The sequence below is a fragment of the Melanotaenia boesemani genome, chromosome 18 (genome assembly GCF_017639745.1).
Source record: "Melanotaenia boesemani isolate fMelBoe1 chromosome 18, fMelBoe1.pri, whole genome shotgun sequence".
NCBI lineage: Eukaryota > Metazoa > Chordata > Actinopteri > Atheriniformes > Melanotaeniidae > Melanotaenia > Melanotaenia boesemani.
Window position 1 is genome coordinate 564,544 of NC_055699.1, and position 27,613 is coordinate 592,156.

At 44.2% G+C, this 27,613-nt stretch overlaps 1 protein-coding gene across 3 annotated transcripts; it reads right to left on the bottom strand.

Annotated features, from left to right (window-relative positions):
* Positions 1-88: 88 nt before the first annotated feature.
* On the bottom strand, positions 89-27,613 carry LOC121629376 (kinesin-1 heavy chain-like). 3 transcript variants are annotated; one of them, XM_041969106.1, is made up of 26 exons: positions 27,488-27,613; positions 22,273-22,360; positions 22,089-22,162; positions 21,873-21,977; positions 21,743-21,791; positions 21,598-21,653; positions 21,204-21,291; positions 20,787-20,911; positions 20,603-20,707; positions 19,442-19,587; positions 18,750-18,898; positions 18,252-18,451; positions 17,763-17,831; positions 17,391-17,597; positions 17,157-17,300; positions 14,190-14,375; positions 13,924-14,041; positions 9,578-9,633; positions 9,386-9,495; positions 9,200-9,301; positions 9,056-9,116; positions 8,012-8,083; positions 5,974-6,075; positions 5,680-5,893; positions 795-900; positions 89-672 (listed from the first exon to the last, which is right to left on the bottom strand). In XM_041969106.1, the coding sequence occupies exons 1-26, from the start codon at positions 27,611-27,613 to the stop codon at positions 669-671; spliced, it is 2,862 nt and encodes a 953-aa protein (XP_041825040.1). In that variant the 3' UTR covers positions 89-668. The 3 variants fall into 3 exon arrangements, with proteins under 3 accessions (XP_041825040.1, XP_041825039.1, XP_041825038.1); XM_041969105.1 differs by having other exon boundaries at positions 90-675; positions 14,190-14,372; XM_041969104.1 differs by having other exon boundaries at positions 90-675.

Below are 27,613 nucleotides of genomic sequence, written 5' to 3' on the forward strand. Positions count from 1 at the left end.
AAATGAATGTTCCACAATGTTTAGAGCCAGTTTGTCTCAGATTGGTGAAACTCTGTCCATCTTTCCATCTAAGAGACTCTGCCTCTCTGACCTGCTGCCAGGTAACCTGGTTAGTAGTCAGATGCTCCTCCAGGTGTTTCTGGTTTGTACCAGTTACTTTTCCAGCTTTTTGCTGCTCCTGTTTCAACATTTTAGAGATGTGTTGCTGCAATCAGATTCTAAATGAGCTCATATTTTTAATGAAATGTCTCAGTTTCAACCTCTGAGATGCTGTTTATGTTAATTATTTTTTGCATTTTACACAGTGTCCCAACATTTTTGTAACTGGGTTTGTATTTTGACCAGTCAACCAGGAGTCTTCTGGGAAACAGAGATTAGAACATCAAGGCCACAGTTCAGCCTTGTTTTCAGAGGCTAGCTTTGGTTGTTCCATCAAGGTCTGATAAAAGCATCTTTCTAAGCTGCTGACAGCAAAAAAACAACAGCAAAAAAACACACAGCCACTCGTTTTGTTTACTTAGAGAGGAGATGCACGGCTTTAGCTGCAGCTTATATACAGAATATACAGCTCTGGACATCAGAAGATTTGTTCTGTGATTCCAGGTGGAGCTCCGGAGCAGGTGCTGATCGGGGGCCTTGGCTACATGTTTGGGTGTCTGTCAGCATCCTTAACTGCTGTTAGTGAGAAGACAAAGAGAAATAATTCACAGCTGCAAGTTGTTGAAAACAGAATTCAGGAAAGTCTTTCTGTGTCAAGTTCACCTGAAATAAAACAAAGTGAATTGTTCTCTTACCTTTCATCCCCTCCTCCTCCTCCTCTAATGGACTGGATAAGGTTGGACCTGTTGAGGCCGATCAGTGGAGAAGCTCCCGGCAGCTGTCCGGGTCTGATGGGTTTGGCTGGTTCAGAAAGACAGGCGATGGCAAATGTTTAATCAGTGTTTGGTTCTGCATCAGCATCGACGTGAATGCTTTCACCGAGGACGCTGCATGCAGGGTTAGAAAAGTGGACCCAGTTTATTCTGTCTGTACAAAAACATGTAAGTTGTCTATAAAAACTCACACACAGAACACCATCTGTAAGATGTCTGCAGCTCAGTCTGAGCTCCTCTGTACGGACAGAGAGAAGAACCTTGTGATTATCAGAAACTGCTCCAACAAAACCAGCAGAACGGTCTGTTTGGGGGGTCAAACTGCACAGAAATCAGTTTCACATCTACAAGTCTCTGCCTCTCATGACACAGACTCCCAGCATCTGAAACTTGCTATCACTACAGCAGTAAGTATAGTTTTGTAAATATTTTATAATTTCATGGAAAATACGAGCTGATAGTGAATCTGATGGCAGCTGTAAAAAGCTGGAACAGGGCCAACAAGAGGCTGCAAAAGCAACAGCTACAAGCCAAAAGTAACTGGAGGAGCATTTGACAGCTAATTAAATTAGTTGGCAACAGGTCAGGAACATGACTGGGGATAAAAAGAGCATTTCAGAGAGGCAGAGTCTCTCAGATGTAAAGATGGACAGAGCTTCACCAATCTGAGACAAAGCAAGTGTAAAAATCATGGAACAATTTAAAATTTTGTTCCTCAACACCAAATTGTGAAGACTGAAGATCCCACCATCTACAGTATACTACATCATGAAAAGATTCAGGGAATCAGGAGGAATCTCTGTGTGTGGTGTGATCTTTATTAAAAGCAGACCTGATCCTCTACTGGAAACCACTGCATGGACTCAGGAAGACTTCCAGAAACCACTGTCTGTGAACACAGTTCACCCTGAAACCCATGAATGCAGGTTAAAGCTCCATCATGCAGAGAAGAAGCCAGATGTGAACAGGATCCAGAACCAGCGCCGTTTTCTCTGGACCAAGACGATGCTGAACCACATCCTGCATTCATCACAGCAGCATGGCTTCACAGGAGAAGAGTCCGGCTGCTGAACTGGCCTGCCTGCAGTCCAGACTTTTCACCAGTACACAACATCTGGAGCATGATGGAAGCACAAATCCAGCAACCAGGGTCCAGGACTGTAGAGCAGCTAGAATCCTGCATCAGACCAGAATGGGGCAACATTCCTCTCCTAAAACTCCAGCAACTGGTCTCCTCACTTCCCAGATGTTTCCAGACATGTTAGAAGAAGAGATTCTACACCATGCAGAACATCACCCTGGAACTACTTTTTACACCATGCCGAACACCACCCTGGAACTACTTTTTACACCATGCCGAACATCACCCTGGAACTACTTTTTACACCGAACATCACCCTGGAACTACTTTTTACACCATGCTGAACATCACCCTGGAACTACTTTTTACACCGAACATCACCCTGGAACTACTTTTTACACCGTGCTGAACATCACCCTGGAACTACTTTTTACACCATGCCGAACACCACCCTGGAACTACTTTTTACACCATGCCGAACATCACCCTGGAACTACTTTTTACACCGAACATCACCCTGGAACTACTTTTTACACCATGCTGAACATCACCCTGGAACTACTTTTTACACCGAACATCACCCTGGAACTACTTTTTACACCGAACGTCACCCTGGAACTACTTTTTTACACCATGCTGAACACCACCCTGGAACTACTTTTTACACCGTGCCGAACATCACCCTGGAACTACTTTTTACACCGTGCTGAACATCACCCTGGAACTACTTTTTACACCGTGCTGAACATCACCCTGGAACTACTTTTTACACCGAACATCACCCTGGAACTACTTTTTACACCGAACGTCACCCTGGAACTACTTTTTACACTGTGCTGAACATCACCCTGGAACTACTTTTTACACCGTACTGAACATCACCCTGGAACTACTTTTTACACCGAACGTCACCCTGGAACTACTTTTTACACCGTGCCGAACGTCACCCTGGAACTACTTTTTATACCGTGCTGAACATCACCCTGGAACTACTTTTTACACCGCACATCACCCTGGAACTACTTTTTACACCGTGCCAAACGTCACCCTGGAACTACTTTTTATACCGTGCTGAACGTCACCCTGGAACTACTTTTTCCACCATGCCGAACATCACCCTGGAACTACTTTTTCCACCATGCCGAACATCACCCTGGAACTACTTTTTACACCGAACATTACCCTGGAACTACTTTTTACACCATGCCGAACACCACCCTGGAACTACTTTTTACACCATGCCGAACATCACCCTGGAACTACTTTTTACACCGAACATCGCCCTGGAACTACTTTTTACACCATGCTGAACATCACCCTGGAACTACTTTTTACACCGAACATCACCCTGGAACTACTTTTTACACCGTGCTGAACATCACCCTGGAACTACTTTTTACACCATGCCGAACACCACCCTGGAACTACTTTTTACACCATGCCGAACATCACCCTGGAACTACTTTTTACACCGAACATCACCCTGGAACTACTTTTTACACCATGCTGAACATCACCCTGGAACTACTTTTTACACCGAACATCACCCTGGAACTACTTTTTACACCGAACGTCACCCTGGAACTACTTTTTACACCATGCTGAACACCACCCTGGAACTACTTTTTACACCGTGCCGAACATCACCCTGGAACTACTTTTTACACCGTGCTGAACATCACCCTGGAACTACTTTTTACACCGTGCTGAACATCACCCTGGAACTACTTTTTACACCGTGCTGAACATCACCCTGGAACTACTTTTTACACCGAACATCACCCTGGAACTACTTTTTACACCGAACGTCACCCTGGAACTACTTTTTACACTGTGCTGAACATCACCCTGGAACTACTTTTTACACCGTACTGAACATCACCCTGGAACTACTTTTTACACCGAACGTCACCCTGGAACTACTTTTTACACCGTGCCGAACGTCACCCTGGAACTACTTTTTATACCGTGCTGAACATCACCCTGGAACTACTTTTTACACCGCACATCACCCTGGAACTACTTTTTACACCGTGCCGAACGTCACCCTGGAACTACTTTTTATACCGTGCTGAACGTCACCCTGGAACTACTTTTTCCACCATGCCGAACATCACCCTGGAACTACTTTTTCCACCATGCCGAACATCACCCTGGAACTACTTTTTACACCGAACATTACCCTGGAACTACTTTTTACACCATGCCGAACACCACCCTGGAACTACTTTTTACACCATGCCGAACATCACCCTGGAACTACTTTTTACACCGAACATCACCCTGGAACTACTTTTTACACCATGCTGAACATCACCCTGGAACTACTTTTTACACCGAACATCACCCTGGAACTACTTTTTACACCGTGCTGAACATCACCCTGGAACTACTTTTTACACCATGCCGAACACCACCCTGGAACTACTTTTTACACCATGCCGAACATCACCCTGGAACTACTTTTTACACCGAACATCACCCTGGAACTACTTTTTACACCATGCTGAACATCACCCTGGAACTACTTTTTACACCGAACATCACCCTGGAACTACTTTTTACACCGAACGTCACCCTGGAACTACTTTTTACACCATGCTGAACACCACCCTGGAACTACTTTTTACACCGTGCCGAACATCACCCTGGAACTACTTTTTACACCGTGCTGAACATCACCCTGGAACTACTTTTTACACCGTGCTGAACATCACCCTGGAACTACTTTTTACACCGTGCTGAACATCACCCTGGAACTACTTTTTACACCGAACATCACCCTGGAACTACTTTTTACACCGAACGTCACCCTGGAACTACTTTTTACACTGTGCTGAACATCACCCTGGAACTACTTTTTACACCGTACTGAACATCACCCTGGAACTACTTTTTACACCGAACGTCACCCTGGAACTACTTTTTACACCGTGCCGAACGTCACCCTGGAACTACTTTTTATACCGTGCTGAACATCACCCTGGAACTACTTTTTACACCGCACATCACCCTGGAACTACTTTTTACACCGTGCCGAACGTCACCCTGGAACTACTTTTCATACCGTGCTGAACGTCACCCTGGAACTACTTTTTCCACCATGCCGAACATCACCCTGGAACTACTTTTTCCACCATGCCGAACATCACCCTGGAACTACTTTTTACACCGAACATTACCCTGGAACTACTTTTTCCACCATGCCGAACATCACCCTGGAACTACTTTTTCCAGACGTGTTGCTGCATCAGATTCACAATATTTTCCAGAAAACTTTAAAAATGTCTCCGTTTCAACATCTGATCGTTACGAAAGAATATGGGATGATGAGGTTTGCAAATCATTGAATTCTATTGTTCTATTTGCATTTTGCACCTTGTTTTAGATTGAAAAATCCATTTATCTGCTTTCTGTTTAGTGGTTGATGACATTGTCGGGTGGTAAACTGGTGAAGCAGCAGGACCTCGGTGGAAACAGAGAAGGTTCTGTCCACATCCAGCCTCCAGCGGTTACTGCTGGACCTGTTTCTTTGTTGTGTTGGTAGGATTTGGTTTCTGTGGATCCTGAGTGATTCTGTTTTGTTGGGTATTTTAGCTTTTCCTACATTTATTGTTTTTGTCTTGCTCAGGTTTAGTGTTTGGTTAGCATCTCCTTTACTTCAGTGTACAGTCAACCCCGCTCTACCTTCAGTTTGATCCCAGGTGTCCAGTAGTTTTCACCTACCTATGACTGCAGATGGTCTCCTGCCCATGTTTTTGGGCTTGACGGCATCCTTAATGCGCTCCACCTCTTGTTGGTATTGCTTCCGGTCGCGGGCTGCATTTTCTTTAGCTTCCTTCAGAGCAGCCTCCAGGGCTTTGACCCGCTCAGCTGTGGCTCGCAGGCGTTTCTCTAGTTTCGGGATCTCACAGCGAAGGTCAGCATTGTCTCGCACCAGCTTCAGACAGAAGGAGAAACATGGATCCCTTCTACTCATGACATACTAAGAGATGCTGGCATGTTTGCACTCAGCTGTACCTGCTTGTGAACTTTGGTTAGCTGCTCCAGATTGCTCTCCAGGAAGAAGATCTTCTGTTTCTGGCCAGCGCTGCCCTCTGTGTCATCGGAGTCTTGAGCATTCTGTCCATGCAAAGCAGAGAGCTGAAGCTGATATATGAACACACTTCCCTCCAGCATTCGTTTATCACTTTCACTGTGTGCAGCTGATTTAATTTGCAGTAGTTGCAGCTTGGTGTCGAGCCGTGGTGACAAGCATCTCATATGTGTCTGAATGAGCTAATAAGCAGCAGAATGGATGAGTAACAGCAGGTCAGATTTTCTGTCTTTCAGGAAAAGTACCGTCTCCCTTTGTTTACCTCGTCATTCCCAGGCTGAAGGCTGGAGACGAACGGCACGCCGAGGCCTCGGGCCTCTCGTTTACAGCTCTGAAGAATCAGGTGGCCTACTTATCACAGACACTGTCTGTTGCGTTCCCTGGATTCATTAAAATTTTATCTCAGAGCAAATTAAATGGAGTGCAGCAAGCGCAAAAATATGGAGATGTTTGTCTCTTTCCAAGTACACGCTGTGGCTCAGAGCTCTAGTGATAACACATCAGACAGCAGACTAAACCCTACACAAAACACATTAAATGATGCTGATTACACTGATAATGCACCTCCGGGACTTAGGAGCAAACTGATGTTTGACTGGATCTGCTCCTTCAGCCATACAGAAGAACTGGGAAGGAGGGAGTTTGTGTCCGAGCGATCGAGCTTCGGTCTTTTACATTAACGTCCAAAATGATCATCGGTCATCTGCAGGTTCTTCTTCACCCTGGAATGAGTTTATGGTCTGATTCATCTATTTCTACCTTGTTGTTTGGCATCCAAACATCCTTGCTGTGTTTGTAATAAGCATATGACTAATAAAAAACAACCTGAATATTCCAGCAGCCAGAAAAATACTGTAAAAAACAGGACAGGGATTTATAATCACGGTAAACTTATTACAATGCAGTTTATTTCTTTACTTTTAACTTACAATTTTATTTCTAAAGCACTTTAAAAACAACATAACACCTGACCAAAGTACAATAAATAAAAAAAGCATAAAAACTGATTAAAAACAAAGAACAGGAATCAAAGTGCAAATAAGCCTATAAATGACCACATAGGAGCTATAAGAAATTTAAAATAACACAAGTACACGAAGGGTAAACAACTCACTTGCTCTAAAGCCAAAGAGTAAAAGTGCTTTTAAATGAGACTTAAAAACAAGAAGACGAGGAGCCGTCTGGCAGTAAAAGCATCTGGTCAGCTGATCTCAGAGCATTTTAATGTTTAAGGGAAGACGTTAGCATGAATAATAATTAAATTACCCTTAAATAAAATACAAAATACATGATTACTATTATTAGTTGGTTTATTGATACAATTTTATAAAATGTTCTTGTGTTTAGTCAGTGTTTAATGCAATAAAATGATATCACTAACAAAACATTTGATATAAAATATACTTTATTGAGCCCAGTTGGGAAACTCGTCCTTTGCATTTAACCCATCTCTAGTTATTTTTGGGAGCAGTGGGATGCCTGGTGCCCGGGGAGACGTTGGGGGTTAAGGGCCTTGCTCAAGGGCCCACAGTGATTCACCTTTGTTGCCACGCCAGGTACTCTAGTCCCAAGTTCACCACTAAACCTTTAGGCCAACACTGCATGTACTCGATACGTACACATAATATACATAAATTAACTGTATAAATACATTAATAGTAAAACAACAAAAAGTATTAACTGGATTAAACTTGAATTAAAATATTTTTAAATGAAATTTTATTGAATTAACTATAAATTTGTTTACAAATCTTTTTATGTTAAATTCTATTTCCTTTTAAATATTTTATGTTTTTTCACAGTTACAGGTTTTTCGTGTTATTTTACATTAAAGTAAATCGACAGTCTGTTTTTTAATTGTATTTCGCCATATTTTGAAAATACAGGGAAAAACGGTGAAATAATACAGGAAAGCAACTGTAATATTACATTTTTTTTTCCAGTGTAAGAGTATTTTTTTACCTTTTTGACCCTTGTGGCTAAATCCTGGACAAAGAGCCTCCGCAGGTTGTGAAGGGTCTGCAGCTCCCGAGCCTGCAGGACAAAATTAGAAATCCCATTTGAGAGGTAATTTTAAAAACAAGAGAGTGGACAGACACACACAGACACACACTGTCTGTGTGACTGTCTGAAGGTTAAAGGGTTATAAGTCAATCCCCAGGACAGAAGGATCTGTAGCTGCTTTGTGGTTTTTGTGGTGATGAGACTTAATCCCTGATGCTTGTGGTCCATCACTAGTCAGCATCACATTTAATGTAATCTTTTAAATACGTGATCGAAACAAACCCGTTTTCCTCTTCACTCTGAAAGGTTTTTGTAGTTAAAAACATGTTTTGATGCCATCACACAGTCCATACTTCTATAACACAGTTTAATCTTTCAGGACACGTTTTCAGTCCTTTTATCATTTAATGCCATGTTTCTGGCACAATATGGTCAAATAGCATTAAAACATCTTCAGGATGTGGTGGGACCCAGGTGGGGGAGGCGGGACCCAGGCGAGGGAGGCGGGACCTATGTGGGGGAGGTGGGACCCAGGTGAGGGAGGTGGGACCCAGGTGAGGGAGGCGGGACCTAGGTGGGGGAGGTGGGACCTATGTGGGGGAGGTGGGACCCAGGTGAGGGAGGTGGGACCCAGGTGAGGGAGGTGGGACCTAGGTGGGGGAGGTGGGACCCTGGTGAGGGAGGTGGGACCTATGTGGGGGAGGTGGGACCCAGGTGGGAGAAGAGGGACTCAGGTGGGACCTAGATGGGACCCAGGTGGGGGAAGAGGGACCCAGGTGGCACACTAAACAGGAAAAGGGGGGCACAGATGAGATACATATTTTTAAGGTCATGATTTTATGTAATATTGAACCCCAAGAGAGCATTGCTTCTTTCTGTTGATATAATACAGTAAAAAGGAGTGTATTTCAGGCATAGTTGCCAATGTTGATTAATCATGATCAACTGATTTGTAAGCTGTGATTAATCTGATTAAAATTGTAATCATAAAATAAAGCATACCACAGTCTCCTCCAGTCCTTTCAGGTCCTGCCGGGCCTGCTCGCGTCTGTCCTGCAGCACCCTGCAGCATCAAACAGCTAAGATGAGCACATCCATCCAGCCATGACAAGAGTTTGTGCTGCTGACTAAACGTGGGGCGCTTACATGAGCTCTTGCAGCTGGCGGCTCTTATCCTGGTCGGCAGCCTTGAGCTTTTCGTGCTCCACTTTCAGCCTCTCCTGCTCCAGCGTGATCTCCTGGTTCAGGCTGCACAGACGCCAAAGACAGAATCACAACCGGGTCACACGTCCCCACAGAAAAAGCCAGGTATCTACAGATGTGCCGGCTTACTCCTGCAGCTCCGTGATGAGCTTCTCCTTGCTGTCCAGCTCATCTCTCAGGTTGCTGATCTGCTTCTGATGGGCCTCTCTGTGAGACTGGATCTGCTTCTCCACAGCTTCCTGAACGCAGCAAACACAGCAACGTGTTGTCAGCCGAATCCTGAAAGCAGACTTCCTAACCGCCAGCTGCATGTCACAGTACCTTCACTTCATTAGCAGACTGGATCTCATTGTCCTTTTCCATGGTGTTCACTTTCTCTGCAGGCACACAAAAATGTTTGTGTTAAATAAAAGATGTCACGTCTTATAACAGAGAAAATTAAATATATTTTGAGCAGGATAAAGTAAAACTCTCATTTCTGTCTGTTGTACCTGGAGAACCCCAAAGTAAACTTTAACTACATAAACCTTGCACAGAAATGAAGGAAATTTGTGTTTAGTTGCTTGTTTATCACCCTTACTAATACCATGGTGTTGTATTACACGTCAGTGGAAAGCCTGATTAGTCACCTTTACGAGCCAGAACAGGTAAGGATCGTGTCTGTGTGGAATGGGCAATAATGTCCCTCCGATATTCTCCTGTTGGGATTCACTCTTGACTGCACTCTCCCAGTTTGAAGGAAAAAATAACACATATCCACCAGTTTTACACCTCATTCGTTTTCCACTGTCAAGGACCTCAGTAGTGTGGAAGATCCATACACAGCGATAAAAGGTTGGCTCCTCATGCTGGTCCCCCACCCGGTCACATTTCACGTTGGGAATCCTCAACCAGGGGTCGCTGAAGGTCAACCACACTGGTTGACTATCAACAGGATGTTGAAGGAGATTTTGGCACACGTTTAACTGTGTTGTTCATTCCACAGAAGCAAGTTATACCTCAGTGTAAAGGTTTCCAGCCATGTATAAAACCACACCAGCTGCTTTATAAAACAAGAGAAATAATCAAACACAAACCAATGTCCTTACTTTGTGTGTTTATACATTACTGATTGAAGAGAACTCACTGTTAGTTTCAGGTGAAGGGGATGTTTAAACCTTCATCTATCTTTATCAGACAGTTAAAATTCAGAGAACATAACGTAAGGCATTATATCCCACCAGGTGTCATAAATTAATGGAGGCGTGGACCGTCCATACAGAGCAAGGCTAGTTCAATAAAAACCTCCAGCAGGCCGAGAAGACGTTTGGCTTTACTCATGGTCGTTAATGTAAAACTGAAAAAAAAAAAAAAAAATATACAAACATTTATAAAAGTAAAACATTTTGTTGTAGCAAGAACGCAGAAAAAACACAACAGTGCAAAAAATGAAAGTACTTTCCATAATTTATGTGAATTAATTTATCATGTGCTCGGTGGCTAAAAGAAAAAAAACTGACTGTAAATAACAGGAAAATATCAGGAAATGACCAGTGAAGCATTGATTAGCGTACAGCCGAGCTCAGAATGAATGAAGCTGTTAAACAGAAACCAAACGTGATTTACATGGAAAATTCTATTTAAGCTAATTTCTACAAGGCAGTGATTACACACACACACACACACTGTAACTGAATAACTGTGTAATTACCTCGTAAATAAAGATCTTCTAACACACAGGGCGAGTGTTTCTAAGGTGGTCTTGCACTATAAGACGACAATAATTTGGTGAATAGTTAGTGAAACTAAAGATCCACCATCCACTCTATCAGGACAAACGTCTAGTACCGAGTAGCACCTCTTTTTCCTCCAGAACCTCCTCAATTCCTGGTGTGATAGATGAAGCAGGTAGTGGAAACCTTCCTCAGAGGTTTTCTCCATATTAACATGACAGCATCACACAGTTGCTGCAGGTTTGTCGGCTGCATCCATGATGAGAATCTCCCGTTCCACCACATCCCAAAGCTGCTCTACTGGACTGAGATCTGGTGGCTGTGGAGGCCGTTGTAGTCCAGTGAACTCATCGTCATGCTCTAGAAAGCAGGTGGAGATGATCTGAGCTTTGTGACATGGTGCATTATCCTGCTGGAAGTAGCATCAGAAGATGCTCCACTGTGGTCATAAAGGGATGGACATGGTCAGCAACAATACTCAGGTAGGCTGTGCTGGTTAAACCAGACCACGTTGGTACTAAGGGGACCAAAGTGGACCAAGAAAATCTCCCCCCACCATTACACCAGCAGCAGCCTGAAGCGTTGATCCAAGGCAGGATGGATCCATGTTTTCATGATGTTTCCAGCAGATTCTGAGCCGAGCATCTGAATGTGGAGCTGAAATGGAGACTCATCAGACCAGCAACGTTTCTCCATCTTCTATTGTCCAGTGTTGGTGAGTGTGTGTGAATTGTAGCCTCAGTTTCCTGTTCTTAGCTGGCAGGAGGCACCCAGTGTGTCTTCTGCTGCATCCTGGTCCAGACAACTGCTGCTCAGACCAGCAACCATGCCACGTTCAAGGTCTCTTAAATCCTCTTTCTTCCTCATTCTGATGCTCAGCTTGTGTGAACTTCAGGTTTTCACCACGTCCACATGACTTAAGGCCTATTTATACTCCCTTTCTGTACATAGGTATGAAATTTCAAACGTCACTTTCATACTTTCATGTGTAAGTTAGATGGTGGTTTAGCACTACATCCACAAGGGCACTGAAAATGGACCAAACTACTCACATAAATGGTGCAGAAGATGGATGAAATGCTCCATATTCGTCTTGCATAGAGTATAAACAGGCCTTAAATGTACTGAGTCGCTACCATTTAACTGGCTGACCTGTCCAGGGTGTTCCTTTTATTCATTTAACTTTTATCTAACCAGGAAAGTCCCATTGAGATTAAAAACCTCTTTTGGAAGGAAGTCCTGCCCAAGAGGCATCAAAAAGTATCAGTTACAACAAACCCAGAGGTGGCCCCCCCACCCCCCAAAGGTAGACGGCCCGCACCATGCCTAGGAGAACCAGGCCCCCCGAGACAACAACCCAGCGTGAGCCAGCACACACCCCGATGTTCTAGCCACACACCCCGGGAACCAGGGCGCCATCGACCCCCTCCCCCACCCCCACCTACTCCAATCTGCACCCCATATAACCCCACATTCACACCCTCCCCTGGGCCGTACCCACAAGCACTCACCATCACACAGTCACATCACACATAACCCACCCACCATGCCCTGTGGGGGACGTCCCAGGTGGACCAGAGAACAGCGAGCCTCAAGCTCAATGAGCCAGGAGCGGGGCCACCTAAGTGGCCCTGCCCGACATGCACCGCATGACACGCCCCCCAGGAGTTGTTTGTGTGTTGTGTTTCTTGTGTTTTGGTGTCTAAGTGTAATTAAAATTGAGAGGTGAGCCGCCATGGGGTGTACCCGAGGAGACCACTGAATGGCCCCCTTCCGCTCCCCCTGCATGGCATGCACGCCTCCCAAATCCATATGTGTGTGTGTGTGTGTGTGTGTGTGTGTGTGGGTGTGTGTGTGTGTGTGTGTGTGTGTGTGTGTGTGAGACAGAGAGAGCAGGAAAGACGAGGGGTCTGGGGATGTAAGTCCAGAGGGAAGCGAACCTCCCTCTGGATGCCTCTAGTGGCATTAGGCACCCCCGCTCCCCGGGAGGTCCCCCAGGGCAAGACAGGCCAGGAGAGGCCGCCCCCCACGACCGGGCCATACAGGTACTGCAGCAAACGAGCCACCACCAACCCTAGAAGGTACCAACCCCACACATGCCTAACTGGGAATGACAGGATGGGGAGGAGGACAGTGGCAGAGCCCAGACCCACGGCAGGCCTGCCCAGGCCCCCCCCACAGGTGCACTTGACCCCCCCCCCCACACACACACAGAAACACACATCACATTCCCGCTCATCCTAACACACACACGCCCTCACCCACACACACACACACACACAGTATAAACACAAATGCAGCATACAAACCTCCCAATCTCACTCCCCAGCCCCCCCTCCCTCCCACCATGCCCTGTGGGAGGTGTCCCCGACGGACCAGAGAACAGCGATTCCCAGATCCAGCCCCCACTGCCGTCCCCAGCCACCTTCATCACCTCTCACCCAGATGCGGCTGACCAGGCATCCCCCAAGATCAGCAGCCCCCCCATCAGCACAGCTGCTCTGGTTTCCGGCCCCCAGTGCAACTACCTCCCCCAACCCGTTCTTATTTTATATTTTTTCAATAACATAAGGGATTCAGAGGTCCAGCTACATTGTTTTCAAAGTGTATCACCCCAAATTCAGCCTTGGTCCTTAATTTCAGTCATTCCAAAAGTAGCAGGCGCAGCTAGCCGGGGGGCGTGTCAATGGCAGTATCCACTACTGGGGGAGTGGATATTTCCCTTCATGAGGTCACAAAGGGAAAGATGTCAGACTCACCTGTTTGAGCACACATTTGCTGAAAAGTGGATCAAGTGAGAGAAGAAACTGAATTTTCTCCTTTCTGGGCCTCATACAGGCTATGAGGACACATGATGTTAGAAAACATTTAGAAAGTGAGTTTTGGATAATATAGGACCTTTAAGAAAATTTAGTTTGTTTCACATGTCAGGCAGCAAAAGAGAGCAGTGCTCACCTTGAGCTTTGATCCTTACTATCTCCTCATTTAAAGAGTCCACATTTTCCTCCAGTTGTCTTTTCTTCTGCTCCACATTCTGCAGGCAGTCTGTCAGGGACTTGATTTTAGCTTCATGCTGGACACCAAAAGGAAAGATCAGACCCACAAACTCCATGACAGCTTGTCTGATCTGCAAAAAAACTCCTAAAATGCTGATCAGACATTTTAGCTGACTGTTACACTGTTGCTATGGCGACAGCATCCGGTGTCTTCAGCAGGGTTACCTGGGAGATGCGGAGCCGGCAGGCAGTCAGCTCCCCCTCGGCCTCATCCAGCTTCTGTGCGCTCTCGGCCTGCGTGCTCTCCAGCTGTTTGCTGCGCTTCACCATGGTCTTCACCTCCGACTTCATCTTGCTGATGTAGAGTCGGGCCACGGTGAACTCTTCATCAATCAGACCGCTGCTTTCCTGCTGATGCATTACAAGAAAACAAGTGTTCAATCATACAGCAACATATCAGATTATGTTTGGCCCACCAGTTAACATCTTTTTATGGTTTTATATCTGTTTCTGTTTTATATTTCAGGTTTTGGGAGTCAGACATTAATCCAACTAAACTGCTGCTGACCCTGTACCACAGCTGTGTTTTCCTTTTCTACTGAGTTTAGCTCTGTTGGTGCCGTCGCCTTTGTTTTTAAGTCTAGGTCAGCTGTGATGCAACATGCGCTGCTTATCCCAGCGTTTTCTGATGAAGCCTGCTTATTCTGACTGTAATATTCCTAAAAGCGCGAGTCTCTGCTCCTTCAGCTTGTCTGTTTTATGTAACTCTTCTTGTTTAGTGGACTACTTCTGTTTGAGGACCTTGTTTTGAAATTTTGATGGACCAGAGGGGTATTGCACGAAACCAGAATAAAGAAACCCAGGATAATTAAACAAGCCCAGCTTGACCTAGCTTGCGCGGCCTATCCTGGCTTAATTGGTTGCACGTTTGCTGAGCCAGGATGAGAAGGTGCGGCTAGGTTAAGCCAGGTGAAGATAGTTGGGATAAGTGCGTGTGCACGGCATACTGAAGCAGACCTCGCGATCGCTCACAGAATCACCGATGGGGAAATGGATAAAAGTCGCGCGTCCTACGTCACGGCCGCTGAACAACAGCTCCTGACGGAGTTCTCTGACGAAGTTAAGGATATTATAAGGAAAAAAGGCAATACCAATGCCATAAGTAAAGAACGCGAGAGAGCCTGGCAGACAATAGCCGACCGGCTCAATGCGTAAGTGGTCAAAAACTGTACAATTAATAAACAGTGCTCCACTGGAACTGTCATAATTAGGCTACAATTAAAGGAGTTACTTTTCAAATCCACTAACTGTTGTATACTTTAAGAGTGACAAGCAGGTGCATGTTACTCAGGAAATGTAGAGTATGATTAGGTTCAAACAATTATCCACAATGTGTCATTTAATCTATTTTCCTCATGTAACGTTTTTATCTATTTTATCTTTCTGTCCTTCATAAAGGACAAACCTGTCTGGCCATAAAAGGACCTGGCAGCAAGTAAAAATTAAATAAGAACATTTTGCAGGCTGGTAAGTGACTCCAAAGTAGAAAACCGTGAACAAATGAGGTGAATAGATGAGGTGTCTGCTGACATGTTCAATGTCTGTATGATTGTAGCAGTTAAAAAAAGGCCTATAAACTGGCACAGGGGGCGACCCACCAAGCCAGGATGTGACTCCAGCAGAGGAACTGGCCTCCATTTAAATAAAGGGAGGCCAGTGATGGAGGGGATCCAGGGAGGGACAATAACTGACTCTGTCCCAGCCACAGAAACTGTCCGCTTCATACAAGGTACACAAAGTACTGCAATTCTACTGCACATGGAACACAATCAAATATAATATAGTGTCCCTGAAGACTCGTTCACGTCTGAATGCTCTTCTGAGGATGCGGGCTTCCTCGTCCAGCACATCCTCCGAAAAAGGGCAAGCCATTATGAAGAGGGAACAGGTGAAGGGGAGTTGGACCTATATATTCTACATTGCCCTCGTCACAGATTTCAACCTTTGTAACCTCATCCGCTGTGTTTTGTAATCTCAATTAATGCAATAAAACACATATTTATAAAACCTCTGACAGCACTTTGACGAGCAGTCTTCATTAGCATAGCAATATAACACTTGGCCTGAGTAATAATACTGCAACTCGAATCCATATAAAAAGGCTGCTGCGATTACGAACAGATTTGGATTAAATGTACAGTGACTGTATATGTAATATTTTAATACTGGATGATTAAAATGACGCGCCATACTTAGGAAGACCATGGACATGCTGTAAAACACATTAATTCCTCACAGAATTGACGTTGGACATGCAGGTGACTCGCTAGGATTAATCTTAGCCTGAGCAGTTAGCCTGGTCTGGAGCAGGCTAGCTGCAGCGGATAAATCACCACAGTAACTTGGCCGGGTTTAGTTTGAGCTGCTTTCATGCAACCGACTTAGGGCTAAATTCAGCCAGGATAACCAACATATCCCGGCTTAATCCCTTATCTTGGTTTCGTGCAATACCCCTCTGGTGCTAGTTTAACAAGCTAGTACAAACATTCATGCTAATGACCTTCAATGTGCTGATAAAACCCTACAGATCCCAGACAGCCTCAAACCTCAACGTCTTTCTGACATTATGTCCTGGATGAGCCAAAATCTCCTTCATTTCATTTCTGTTTGGTTCCCCGAAATTCTGTCGCTTCTATTGTTTCTAGTCTTTTTAATCTTTCAGGTAATATCGTCCAAACTGATGAAATCTAGGAGGTCCACAGTAGGCAAATCCAGGTCGTCCAGACCCAAGTCCACCTGAAAAAGAAGTTTTATTATTATTTTTTATTAATTATTATTTTCATTGTCATTACTCTCTAGTCTTGTTCTCCATGATTAGAGAGACTGGACTGAGGGACAGAGTAGTGAGTGTTTAATTTGTTTTAGGAAATATTAGAAAATTATTAATAAGACTACCATTCGAGTGTTTTATGTAAGAGGCATGATGTTTTGTTTTCTGTGTACAGATGTTTTTTTCTTCTCTTGGTTCAACCTGTTGCTTTTATCTTCATAACCCAAAAGCTCAAGTCTTTTTCAACATTTTATACATGACCAGATCGACAGGGAGAAGTTCCACTGATGAGCAGGTAGGTTTGGGCTGAACAGGATGTCGACCCTTTTCTCCACATGGCAAAAAAACAAAGAAACAGTAACCTTGATGTCATTGCTGCCCACAGCAATGCCAATCTCAGCCAGGTCTTTAAGTAAAGACGACATCATCTCAGTGACCCTCTTCTTCTGGTGGTTGGTCATCTCCTTCAGCTTCTGAAGCTCAGAGTCGATAGACGCCAAGGAGCTCTGGTTGGATGACAGAACTCATTACCAAAGGACTCAGAGTGGCATCACCTTGAACAGTCTCAGAAACACATCAAGTTTTTAGTAGCTTACAGACTTCTGGTTCAGCTCCTCACTCAGAGCCTCAAACTCCTTAGTTTTGACCTCCACTTCCTGGCTCTTCTGGTCGTAGTTGACGGCCAGCTCCTCCAGTGCCTGCAGCACCTCCTTCACCTCCTCTTTGGAGGCTTCGTTCTCGGCCAGGAGCCGGTTCAGCTCGGTCTGAAGGGTGTCGTGGTCACGGCGAGAAGAACCTAACAACTAAAGGAAGATTAAACAAAATGCTCCTCAGTCAAATGTATCCAAGTTTAGAAGGAGATAAGAAGGTGTACAGAAAGGCAACCAAAACTGATTTCTGTGGAGCCCTGAGGTGTTTGAGGAAGGAAAGACTGGGGGAAGCATGGGGCAGGGGGAGAGTACTGTCACCTCCTCCTGGTCCAGCATCTGCTGCTTCAGCGTCTCCACCAGCTGAGATTGTTGGTTGATCTCTTCATCCTGGAGGAAGGTGAGGATGGCAGGAAGAGAGAAATATAAAAATCACTTTTCATTTTCACAAGCTGAGAATAACACTGAACAGAAGCAGGTGGGGCCATCTGTTGTTCCAAAGAAGTACTACATGTAAGGAGGACACCAAGAAGGCCTCATGTATCCCTAAACCAGGGCTATTCAACTCAGTCTATTGATGCCCATAGTCTTGGTCTTAGTCAGGGGCCCAACACACCTGACTCAAATTAATGGAGCAGGGAAACATCTAAAAGCTGCAGGACAGTGGCCCTGAGTTGAATAACCCTGCCCAAAGCAAATGAACAATAAGCAAACTAAATCAGTATTTCTGTCAGATCAACTGGGTTCTGATACCGATCTGACTTTTGAGCATGCTTGCGTTGCAACATGTAGAGCATGCAGTGCCATCACCTTGTCGTCCAGCTGTTTGTAGAGTTTGGCCATCTCTGCCTCACACTTCTCCTTCTCTGCATCTGTGAGTTTGACTCCAGGCAGGGTGCTGAGGACCGGTGTGGGTGCTGTCTTGTCGTTGTTCAGTGCACTGTCCAAAGCCTGCACCTCTGCTTTGGCCTTCTCCTTGTCAAACTGCTCATCCACTGGCACACTTTCTCCTGCAGGGGGCAGTAAAGGGAACATGTGCGTATTTTGCATGGTACATGGGGTTAAAGTCTTTGTAGAGATTCGGTGTTCCTGCAGGTTTTGGATGTTTCCTGCTGCAGCACACCTTAATCATTTTAATGGGTCAACATGGTTGGGTGAAGTTTCACAACAAGTAGAGACACTTCATTTGAATCAGGTGTGTTGGAGAAGGCAAACATCTAAAACCTGCAGGACTGCAGCCCTTGAGGACCGGAGTTGCTCATCTCTGCTGTAGAAGAACATAAAGGAGCAGATGAATCTGGTCCTCACCACTCCTCCAGCGGTTCAGCTCGTTCTCCAGCCGGGTCACGGTGTTTTTCAGGGTCTTGTTTTTTTCCTTCTCTTTCTCCCACTTGTTCTTCCACTGCTCTGCAGTCAGCTCCACATTCAGAGTCACTGTGTTCTTAATGGTCTTTGCTCTGGTGACAAAGAGGAAAGAAAAAAGAGCCAGAAGCTCATTTTAATACCAAATGAAGGATGTTTGAGGTTTCACTGAAGAATGATCTGACAGGCTGTAGGTCACTGACAGACCAAATGAGTGGATGATAAGTACTGCTGCATATTCCCCTAACAAGATTTCAGACCTTAGTTAAAGACAGAGAAAAAATTGTGATCTTGTTTAAGTTCAAAGTGAATTACCACAAAATTTCTACAGCCAAAGTCCTTTATCTACCACCTACCTGACCTCCTACATGTACAACCCTGATTCCAGGAAACCTGGGACACTGTGCAAAATGTTAATAAAAACCGAATTCAGCTATTTACAAATTATCAACCCATATTTTATTCCCAACAGAATATAAACAACATATCAGATGTTAAAAATGAGACATTTTACAATCTGATGGAAAATATGAGCTCATTTTCAAGTTGATGTAGAAGGAACATTTCAGAGAGGCAAAGCCTTTCAGATGTTGACATGGGCAGTGATTTAATAGTCTGGGGGAGAAGCTCCTGCATACCTCTGTCCAAACAGCAGTGTAGACCTGGTCTCTGCATCATTGAAAGAGGAAGGGGAGCAGCAGATGACCATGGTTGTCCGACAGTTTCCTCCCAGCGAGTCCTGCAGGATCCGGGTCATCTTACTGTCTCTGTACGGTACGTAGCTCTGACAGAGGACAGGGACCAGGAATTGTAAGCCTGGTGAGATGTTATGTTACATACAATTAAAATTCTGTCCCTGGCCACTGTTAAGAAATTAGCCGGATTTTCTTCTGAGATTAGCATTTACTGCTTTGGATCAGATTCGTTCTCTCTGATACGCTAAATATCCAACCCTAATGTTAAAGTGGATCATTTCCTTCGTAACCATGACACCTCCAGATAAGCTCTGCACTCATCATAACTCCAAATATGATGGAAATATTTCACAAGAGAGAACGCTCTCTGAACAAATACTCTCTTTGAAAATATACGTTTATGGGAGAAGGGCCCTCTAATTGGTTGAATTTCTAAAGGGTTTGCTCAGGGGTCAGGTGTAAAGGGGTGATGGTGACGTGTGGATGTGTCCCTCCAGTATTAGCATCCAGAATCTGAAGGAGAACAGCATGACGACCAACCATAACAAAGATTCAGCAGGAAGCTAAGCTAAGCTGCTGATGGCTTTTCTTTGTACATAATGTATGAAGTACGTGTTTGAGGAATGTTTCTGAGCAGCTGAAGAAGCAACAAACTGAGACTTCAGGTTGTTCAAAGAACAAATGTATCAACACAAAGCACCGTTAGCTCCCTTAGCCTTCCTTATGCCACCTAAATCACTGTTAAACAGGCAGCTAGGTTAGGTTAGGTTAGGTTAGGTTAGGTTAGGTTAGGTTAGGTTAGGTTAGGTTAGGTTAGGCTAGGGCTAGGGTCAGGGCTAGGGTCAGGGTTAGGGTTAGGGTAAATAGAAGAACAAACAATGCTTATGGCTGTATCGACATGCTGACATGTTATTAAGAGCAGATACTTTTTCCGCGTCTGATCAGTTATTTTCTTATGACATAATAAGATAACATACATTAATCACTCTATTCTTTTAAGAGTGTAAATCATAAACACTGCATGATGTTTTTTATTTTTAATTGGCTCCTGTTAACTGTTAACTGGCCCCGAGCCTTTCCTTCTGTTTGACCAAGGAGTCTCACCGAGCCCTCCGCCAGAGCCGAGATGACGTTTCCCAGCGAAGATAAGGACTTGTTTATCATCTTAGCTTCATCCAGCACCGTGCCCTCTGCTCCAGTTTTGCCCACCTGTGAAACATCAGATTCTCATGAGGAAGCTGGACTCTGAGCTTCTAGAGGAGTGGGAGACGTAGAGGTGGAGTCCTACTTTTTCACTGCCGGCCAGATCAACGAGGTACAGCTTCCCTGTAAGTTTCTGCTCAGTCTGAGTGTTTTCCTGCTTGATGTTGATGAGGAAGATGCTGTGGCTTCTGGAGCTGTGCTCGTTCATGTCTGACGTGCACATAGAACACATCCACACAATCATTCTGGATCATCTGTTGCTGCAAGAAACTAAGATTTTACCATGTTGATGTTTTATTCAGGAAATTTTAAATACAGAACTTTGAAGCAACATCATCTACGCTAAAAAAACTTCTGCCAATGAACCCTAAATTAAAAATACTGAAGAAATCTTGTTTAGTTGTGTGTTGAGCACAGCCAGCGTTTCGACTGGTGGGAGTGTGGTGGCAGTCAGAAGACTCTGAGGTTGAGCCCATGAGAGGAGCTCAGTGTGCAAACTCACTTGTGACAGCCACGTGTCTGTTGTTTTTGCCGTCGTCTATGGCGTCCATGACCTCCTCAGGACTGCAAACAAAACGCTCAGTACACCCCTGGAGACACATGTGCATTACAAGGAAATGCTGTGTTCACTTCCCCTACAGCAGGGTCGGTTTACAGAGAAACACTTATTAGCTCAGGAGACGGTTTATTATTCCTGCAGAATAATGGTCTTAAAGGGAGACATGAAGAGAAACTGACTTAAGATCCGTTTTTACTTTGTCATCTGATCATATAAATGCTAAGCTGTAAATAGGGTGGGACAGTACATGTAGCGTCCCTGTGTTTCTCATTTTTGATTGTCAGTTATAAAGGCATGACATCTGGCTGAGATAAACTTGTGAAATCACATGTCTCACCTTGACATAGGGCACCCTGTTCTTGTCCTCATGTACAGAAAGGTTGACCTTTGACACTGCACAGGAAAATTAACATCGGCATATTTTTTTGTCTGTATTGGGGTCTATAAAACAACGGCAAGCTACAAGAATCCCCTGTACGTACCATCCAACAAGTCCTTAATTTTGTCCAAATAGATCTCAAAGTATGAAACCTGCAAAGAGAAAGCTCTGAGTGAGACTTCGTGTAATGTGTGAAGCTGAACACCAAACAGAGAGGAGGCAGTGTAACATACTTTGATGTGAAACTCCAGGTTCTCATCCATGGAATAAATGTAGTTGAAGATATCTTGTACAATTCTAGGAATGATTCCCATCATGTCTGGGTCATGAAGTTTCCCCTTAGGGAGATGATAATAAGAAGACAAAAGTATAAGGCAGTACAGAAGCTCTGGCTTTTAGTCACTGTTTTAAGCATTTCATTCGGTGGGAACAGCTGATCGTTATGTCACCTCCATTGTGTGTGTTTTTCCAGAAGATGTCTGCCCATAAGCAAATATTGTCCCATTGTATCCCTCCAGAACATCTGCATCATGAAACAAATAACATATTCACAGTTAACTGTTTCCCTTGGGTCTGCAGGGTATTTGTGAGGCAGCCACTGAGACGACATCTGGTTTGAGCTGCAGAACTTACCTTTGACGATCTTCTGAGCCACAGCGTTGTAGAACTGAACCTGAGTTGTGTTGGACTGGAAGACTCGGTCAAAGTAGTACGGTTTACCCTGTGAAAGAGGAGGCAAAGCTACATGTTAGCCAGCTAGATAGCAGGTGGGGACAGAAACACTGGGTACATTTTTACTCAACTTATACTGCAAAATACAAAACGGAGGGTTCATTATTGTTCTCAAAAACTATTATAAATGTAAATAAACTGTGCAATTACACCAGCCCAGTGTCACAAAAAACATCCCAACCTTAAACCAAGTATTTCGTAATACTGAAGCCAAACCCTGTGTTTTCACAAAAAGTAAGGAGATGAATATTTGGTGGATTACACAACAATATTTCTTACATTGTTGAAAAGCCTGTTTATCTCCATTTTAAATGGGGCCACATTTGTATGGAAAATGCGCTTGTGGGATGAGCAGCAGAATTGAGTATGTGGGTCGGGCCCATAAGAAAAAACTTGCCAAATCTTCACTTTAGTTTCCAATTTGCTTTTGAACTCTAAAACTACCACTGGACGTCATAGAGCTTCAGGTTTCTACATTTTAAGCTCATGCTTTCATCCATTTAAAGCCAGTCAGATGTCAAAACATTTACTTTCTTTAGGACGTACATGCTTCAGCTTTTGGTATTTCTACATTTCACATGTTTTACATGACAGAGCATATTCTCAAATGGTAAGGCCATTGAAAATTATTGGAGAAGCCTTGATTTGTGGATGGAGTAGCAAAAGGCCCAAGCTGCACCAGGAATGACTGAGATTCACAGGAGGCAAAGAAGTTATCTTAGAGGTTAAACACAAAACTACTCTGATCATGTAGTCCACCATCATTTATAGTCCACCAGATCAGGTGGAGACAGACTTGAATGATCACAGCTTGCCCATTTGTCATGGCATCTTTCCTCATCACATTTTCAGCTTGCTTTTATGTAAAAACTCCTGCAATGAGTCGTATCAACACCAGTTTGAGCTTCCAGTTGTTTATGTCTGCTAAGACTTCAGCATCAGGTCTTCAGAAATTTTAGGTAAGATTTCTGCTTCTGTGGCAGAGAGGGTGACATTCGTTCAGTAGAAGGCATCACACAGGAAATTAGTGTCCAAAGAACATACGCCCTCTAGTGGCTGCCACAGCGACTGCATGTGAAAATGGTGTCTGATGCCACAACGGTGGAATAAGAGCACAAAATACATTCATCTGCTGACCAAATCAAACTGTAGTGTGGACAAGCAAGGGAAGAAAATCCTGGACTACAAACATGGCTTTTCAGTCTATAGTGAGAAGGAATAACTCCATTTGGTGTGGACTTTGAGCGTCATTTAAAAAAATTCAGCTAATGGAAGGTACAAAATCCAGAAGTTTTATTCTACTGAGTAGGGCTGGACGATTAATCAATGCATCGATTAATGTCATTTTCCGTTTTTGACAGCTTATTTTTATGACAATCTGGACTTTTCCCTCTTATATGCACAGCAAACGCTCTCCTGGAGCTTTTGCAGTCAGCAGCAAACTCAGCCTTCCCTCCACACCAGAACGGTGTTCGTCTGAACGCAGTGAAGCGAGACATCAATCACACTGCATTTAACTGCAGAGACAGATGCTGCAGAAGCCTTCAGCCACCAACTCTCGGTACCAGACCACCTACATCAGGGCAGGTATTTCCACAGGGGATCGTGTATGATAAGGATCCAGATGGAAAGAGATGACGGATGCAGTTGTGTTGCATCTCGAGATAAGAAGCAGTTTATTTGGTGGAAAAGTTATGTTATTTACTTTCTTCATTCATATAAATAAATAAACACATTTTGCTTGCAAAAGATATAAGTTTAATATAATTTTTAAATAAATTTAATATGTTTTTAAGAGAGAAAAGGAAAAAAAATCAATTAAAATTGTTAATTGGATTTTGTTAGAAAAAAATCAGAGATTTTATATTCAGGCCATATCGCCCAGCCCTGCGGAGGCAAAAACTCTCTTCATGTGGCTTTCTTAATAAAGCGGTCCAAGAAAAGCCATCATTAATATGACAGTATCAGGCACTCCCACCACAAAACTGCATGTTGTATAGAGAATACGATCAGTTCGTATCAGCATCAGTTCATAGAGGACTGAATATGAAAAGTAGATCTTTGAAGTAAAGATAAACAATCCCATGTCACTCCTCTCAGTTTGAATATCTTTAGTTGATTCCTCTGAGGCCATCATTTTGCTGTCTTCATTCTTTAAATATTACACCCATCATTTCGCCTTTCAGACTGATTGTGTGGAACTCCTTCTTTATCTGGGCTCTCAGGCGCATCCTAACCATCTCCCAACTCCACCGCCACCAGCATGTAGTCTCTGAGGTTCCAATTATCTCCATCACACATACCTGTGTTTCATAATAATGTTATGCTCCAAAACATTATTCCTTTGGTTCACTTACAGTCAGACACTAGTTTCTTTCCTTCTCCATTCATATCTTCTCATACTCTGAGTTTAGAATCAAACCATCAGTTATAATCGTATGAGATAATAATAATAAACAACTAAACATGTTACCAGTTATGCTGATGACACACACATCTACATAACCATCTCACCAGGAGACTACAGTCCGATCCAGACTCTGATCACCTGCATGGATCAGATTAAAGATCAGATGGGCCAGAACTTCCTTCAGTTACATGAACACTAAACTGAAATAATAGTTTTTGGAGCCAAAGGAAGAAAGATTAAAAGTCTGTTCTCAGCTACAAACAGCAAAGTTCAAAACTACCAACCAAGCCAGAAACCTGGGGGTAGTCTTGGACTCAGACCGGGGTAGTCCTGGACTCAGACCTGGGGGTATTCCTGGACTCAGACCGGGGGTAGTCCTGGACTCAGACCTGGGGTAGTCCTGGACTCAGAACTGGGAGTAGTCCTGGACTCAGACCTGGATTTTAGCAGTTGTATTAAGACAGCTGTGAAGTCAGACTGTTATCACTTAAAGAACATCTGGAGGATTAAAGGACTGGTGACTCAGCAGGATTTAAAAAAACTGGTCCACGTTTATCTTTAGTAGACTGGACTACTGTAATGCTGTCCTCACAGGTCTCCCTAAAAAGTCCATCAGACACCCGCAGTTAGTCCAGGTCTTAGTCTTCACTAAGACCAGGAAAGTAGATCCTAGAACTCCAGTCCTCATTAAGACCAGGAAAGTAGATCCTATAACTCCCGTCCTCACTAAGGCCAGGAAAGTAGATCCCAGAACTCCAGTCCTCACTAAGTCCAGGAAAGTAGATCCTAGAACTCCAGTCCTCACTAAGACCAGGAAAGTAGATCCTAGAACTCCAGTTCTAACTAAGACCAGGAAAGTAGATCCTAGAACTCCAGTCTTCACTAAGACCAGGAAAGTAGATCCTAGACCTCCAGTCCTCACTGAGACCAGGAAAGTAGATCCTAGACCTCCAGTCCTCTCTAAGGCCAGGAAAGTAGATCCTAGTACTCCAGTCCTCTCTAAGACCAGGAAAGTAGATACTAGACCTCCAGTCCTTACTAAGATCCAGGAAAGTAGATCCTAGTACTCCAGTCCTCACTAAGATCCAGGAAAGTAGATCCTAGTACTCCAGTCCTCACTAAGACCAGTGGCATCATTTATAAAACTGGCGTAGGAACAAAAACCGACGTACGCCAGTTCTAGTCAACTTTTGGGATTTATAAAAACCAAGCTTGACGGGAAAATGTTCCTACCTCTACAACAACTTTGACCCAGGCTTACGCACTAAATCTAGAAAAACGGGAAACGTCAACACCAACAGTCCAGATTAAATCAAGGAAATGATGTGAAATGTGAGACATTTGTACACAATCCACTATTACCCTTCACACCACGTTAGGTATTAAAGCTGTTTGCAGAAATGAATAAAGACGCACATTCAATATTAATTCTCCTAAGAGCCACGCTCGGGGGAAAAACAGGATGTTCAGGGAAAAGGGAGACGATATTAATAAGAAGCTCAACCACTTAAACAGGTTTGTCGGCTGCATCCATGATGAGAATCTCCCGTTCCACCACATCCCAAAGCTGCTCTACTGGACTGAGATCTGGTGGCTGTGGAGGCCGTTGGAGTCCAGTGAACTCATCGTCATGTTCTAGAAAGCAGGTGGAGATGATCTGAGCTTTGTGACATGGTGCATTATCCTGCTGGAAGTAGCATCAGAAGATGCTCCACTGTGCTCATAAAGGGATGGACATGGTCAGCAACAATACTCAGGTAGGCTGTGGTGGTTAAACCAGGCCACGTTGGTACTAAGGGGCCCAAAGTGGGCCAAGAAAATCTCCCCCCACCATTACACCAGCAGCAGCCTGAAGCGTTGATCCAAGGCAGGATGGATCCATGTTTTCATGATGTTTCCAGCAGATTCTGAGCCGAGCATCTGAATGTGGAGCTGAAATGGAGACTCATCAGACCAGCAACGTTTCTCCATCTTCTATTGTCCAGTGTTGGTGAGTGTGTGTGAATTGTAGCCTCAGTTTCCTGTTCTTAGCTGGCAGGAGGCACCCGGTGTGTCTTCTGCTGCATCCTGGTCCAGACAACTGCTGCTCTGGATGTTTTCTCTTCTTCAGACCATCTCTGGAAACCCTGGAGATGGTTGTAGGTGGAAATCCCAGTAAATACTCAGACCAGCAACCATGCCACGTTCAAAGTCTCTTAAATCCTCTTTCTTCCTCATTCTGATGCTCAGCTTGAACTTCAGGTTTTCACCACGTCCACATGACTACATGCTGCCGTGTGATTGGCTGGTTGAATATACGCATTAACAAGCCCCTGGGCAGGTGTAGGCCACCTGATAAAGTGACCTATTACTGTAAATGCTCTGCATGGAACAGAAGACAAAACAGCTCACAGATACATTCAAAGAAGACTTAGAAGTCCACAGAGGAAGCTTGTGCCAATGCAAGTTTTTGGTTTTATCACGCAAATTTCTCTGCGTTCAGAAAATGAATAAATCACATTTATATGAACATCAGTTACTTCTGACGTGTTTACTGGAGCCAACTGTTTCTTACTGACGCGCATACTCCTAAAGTTTTTTTTTTACTTCAAACTGTGAATTTAGAAACCAGAACAGAGTCGAGCAACACGTCCCCATCATCTCCAGAGAATGGCTTCTAATAAAGTTCATTTTTGTCCATAAAATCGATGAAAGACACGCACTCACCCCGATCTGCACACAGTCCTCCCCCTGAAACTTGGGGATGTACTTGTCTCCCCGAGCCACTTCCGAGCTGTTCAGCGGCCTGAAACGACACACCACCTTGATGGTAGTCTCTGCCGGGTCCGCCAT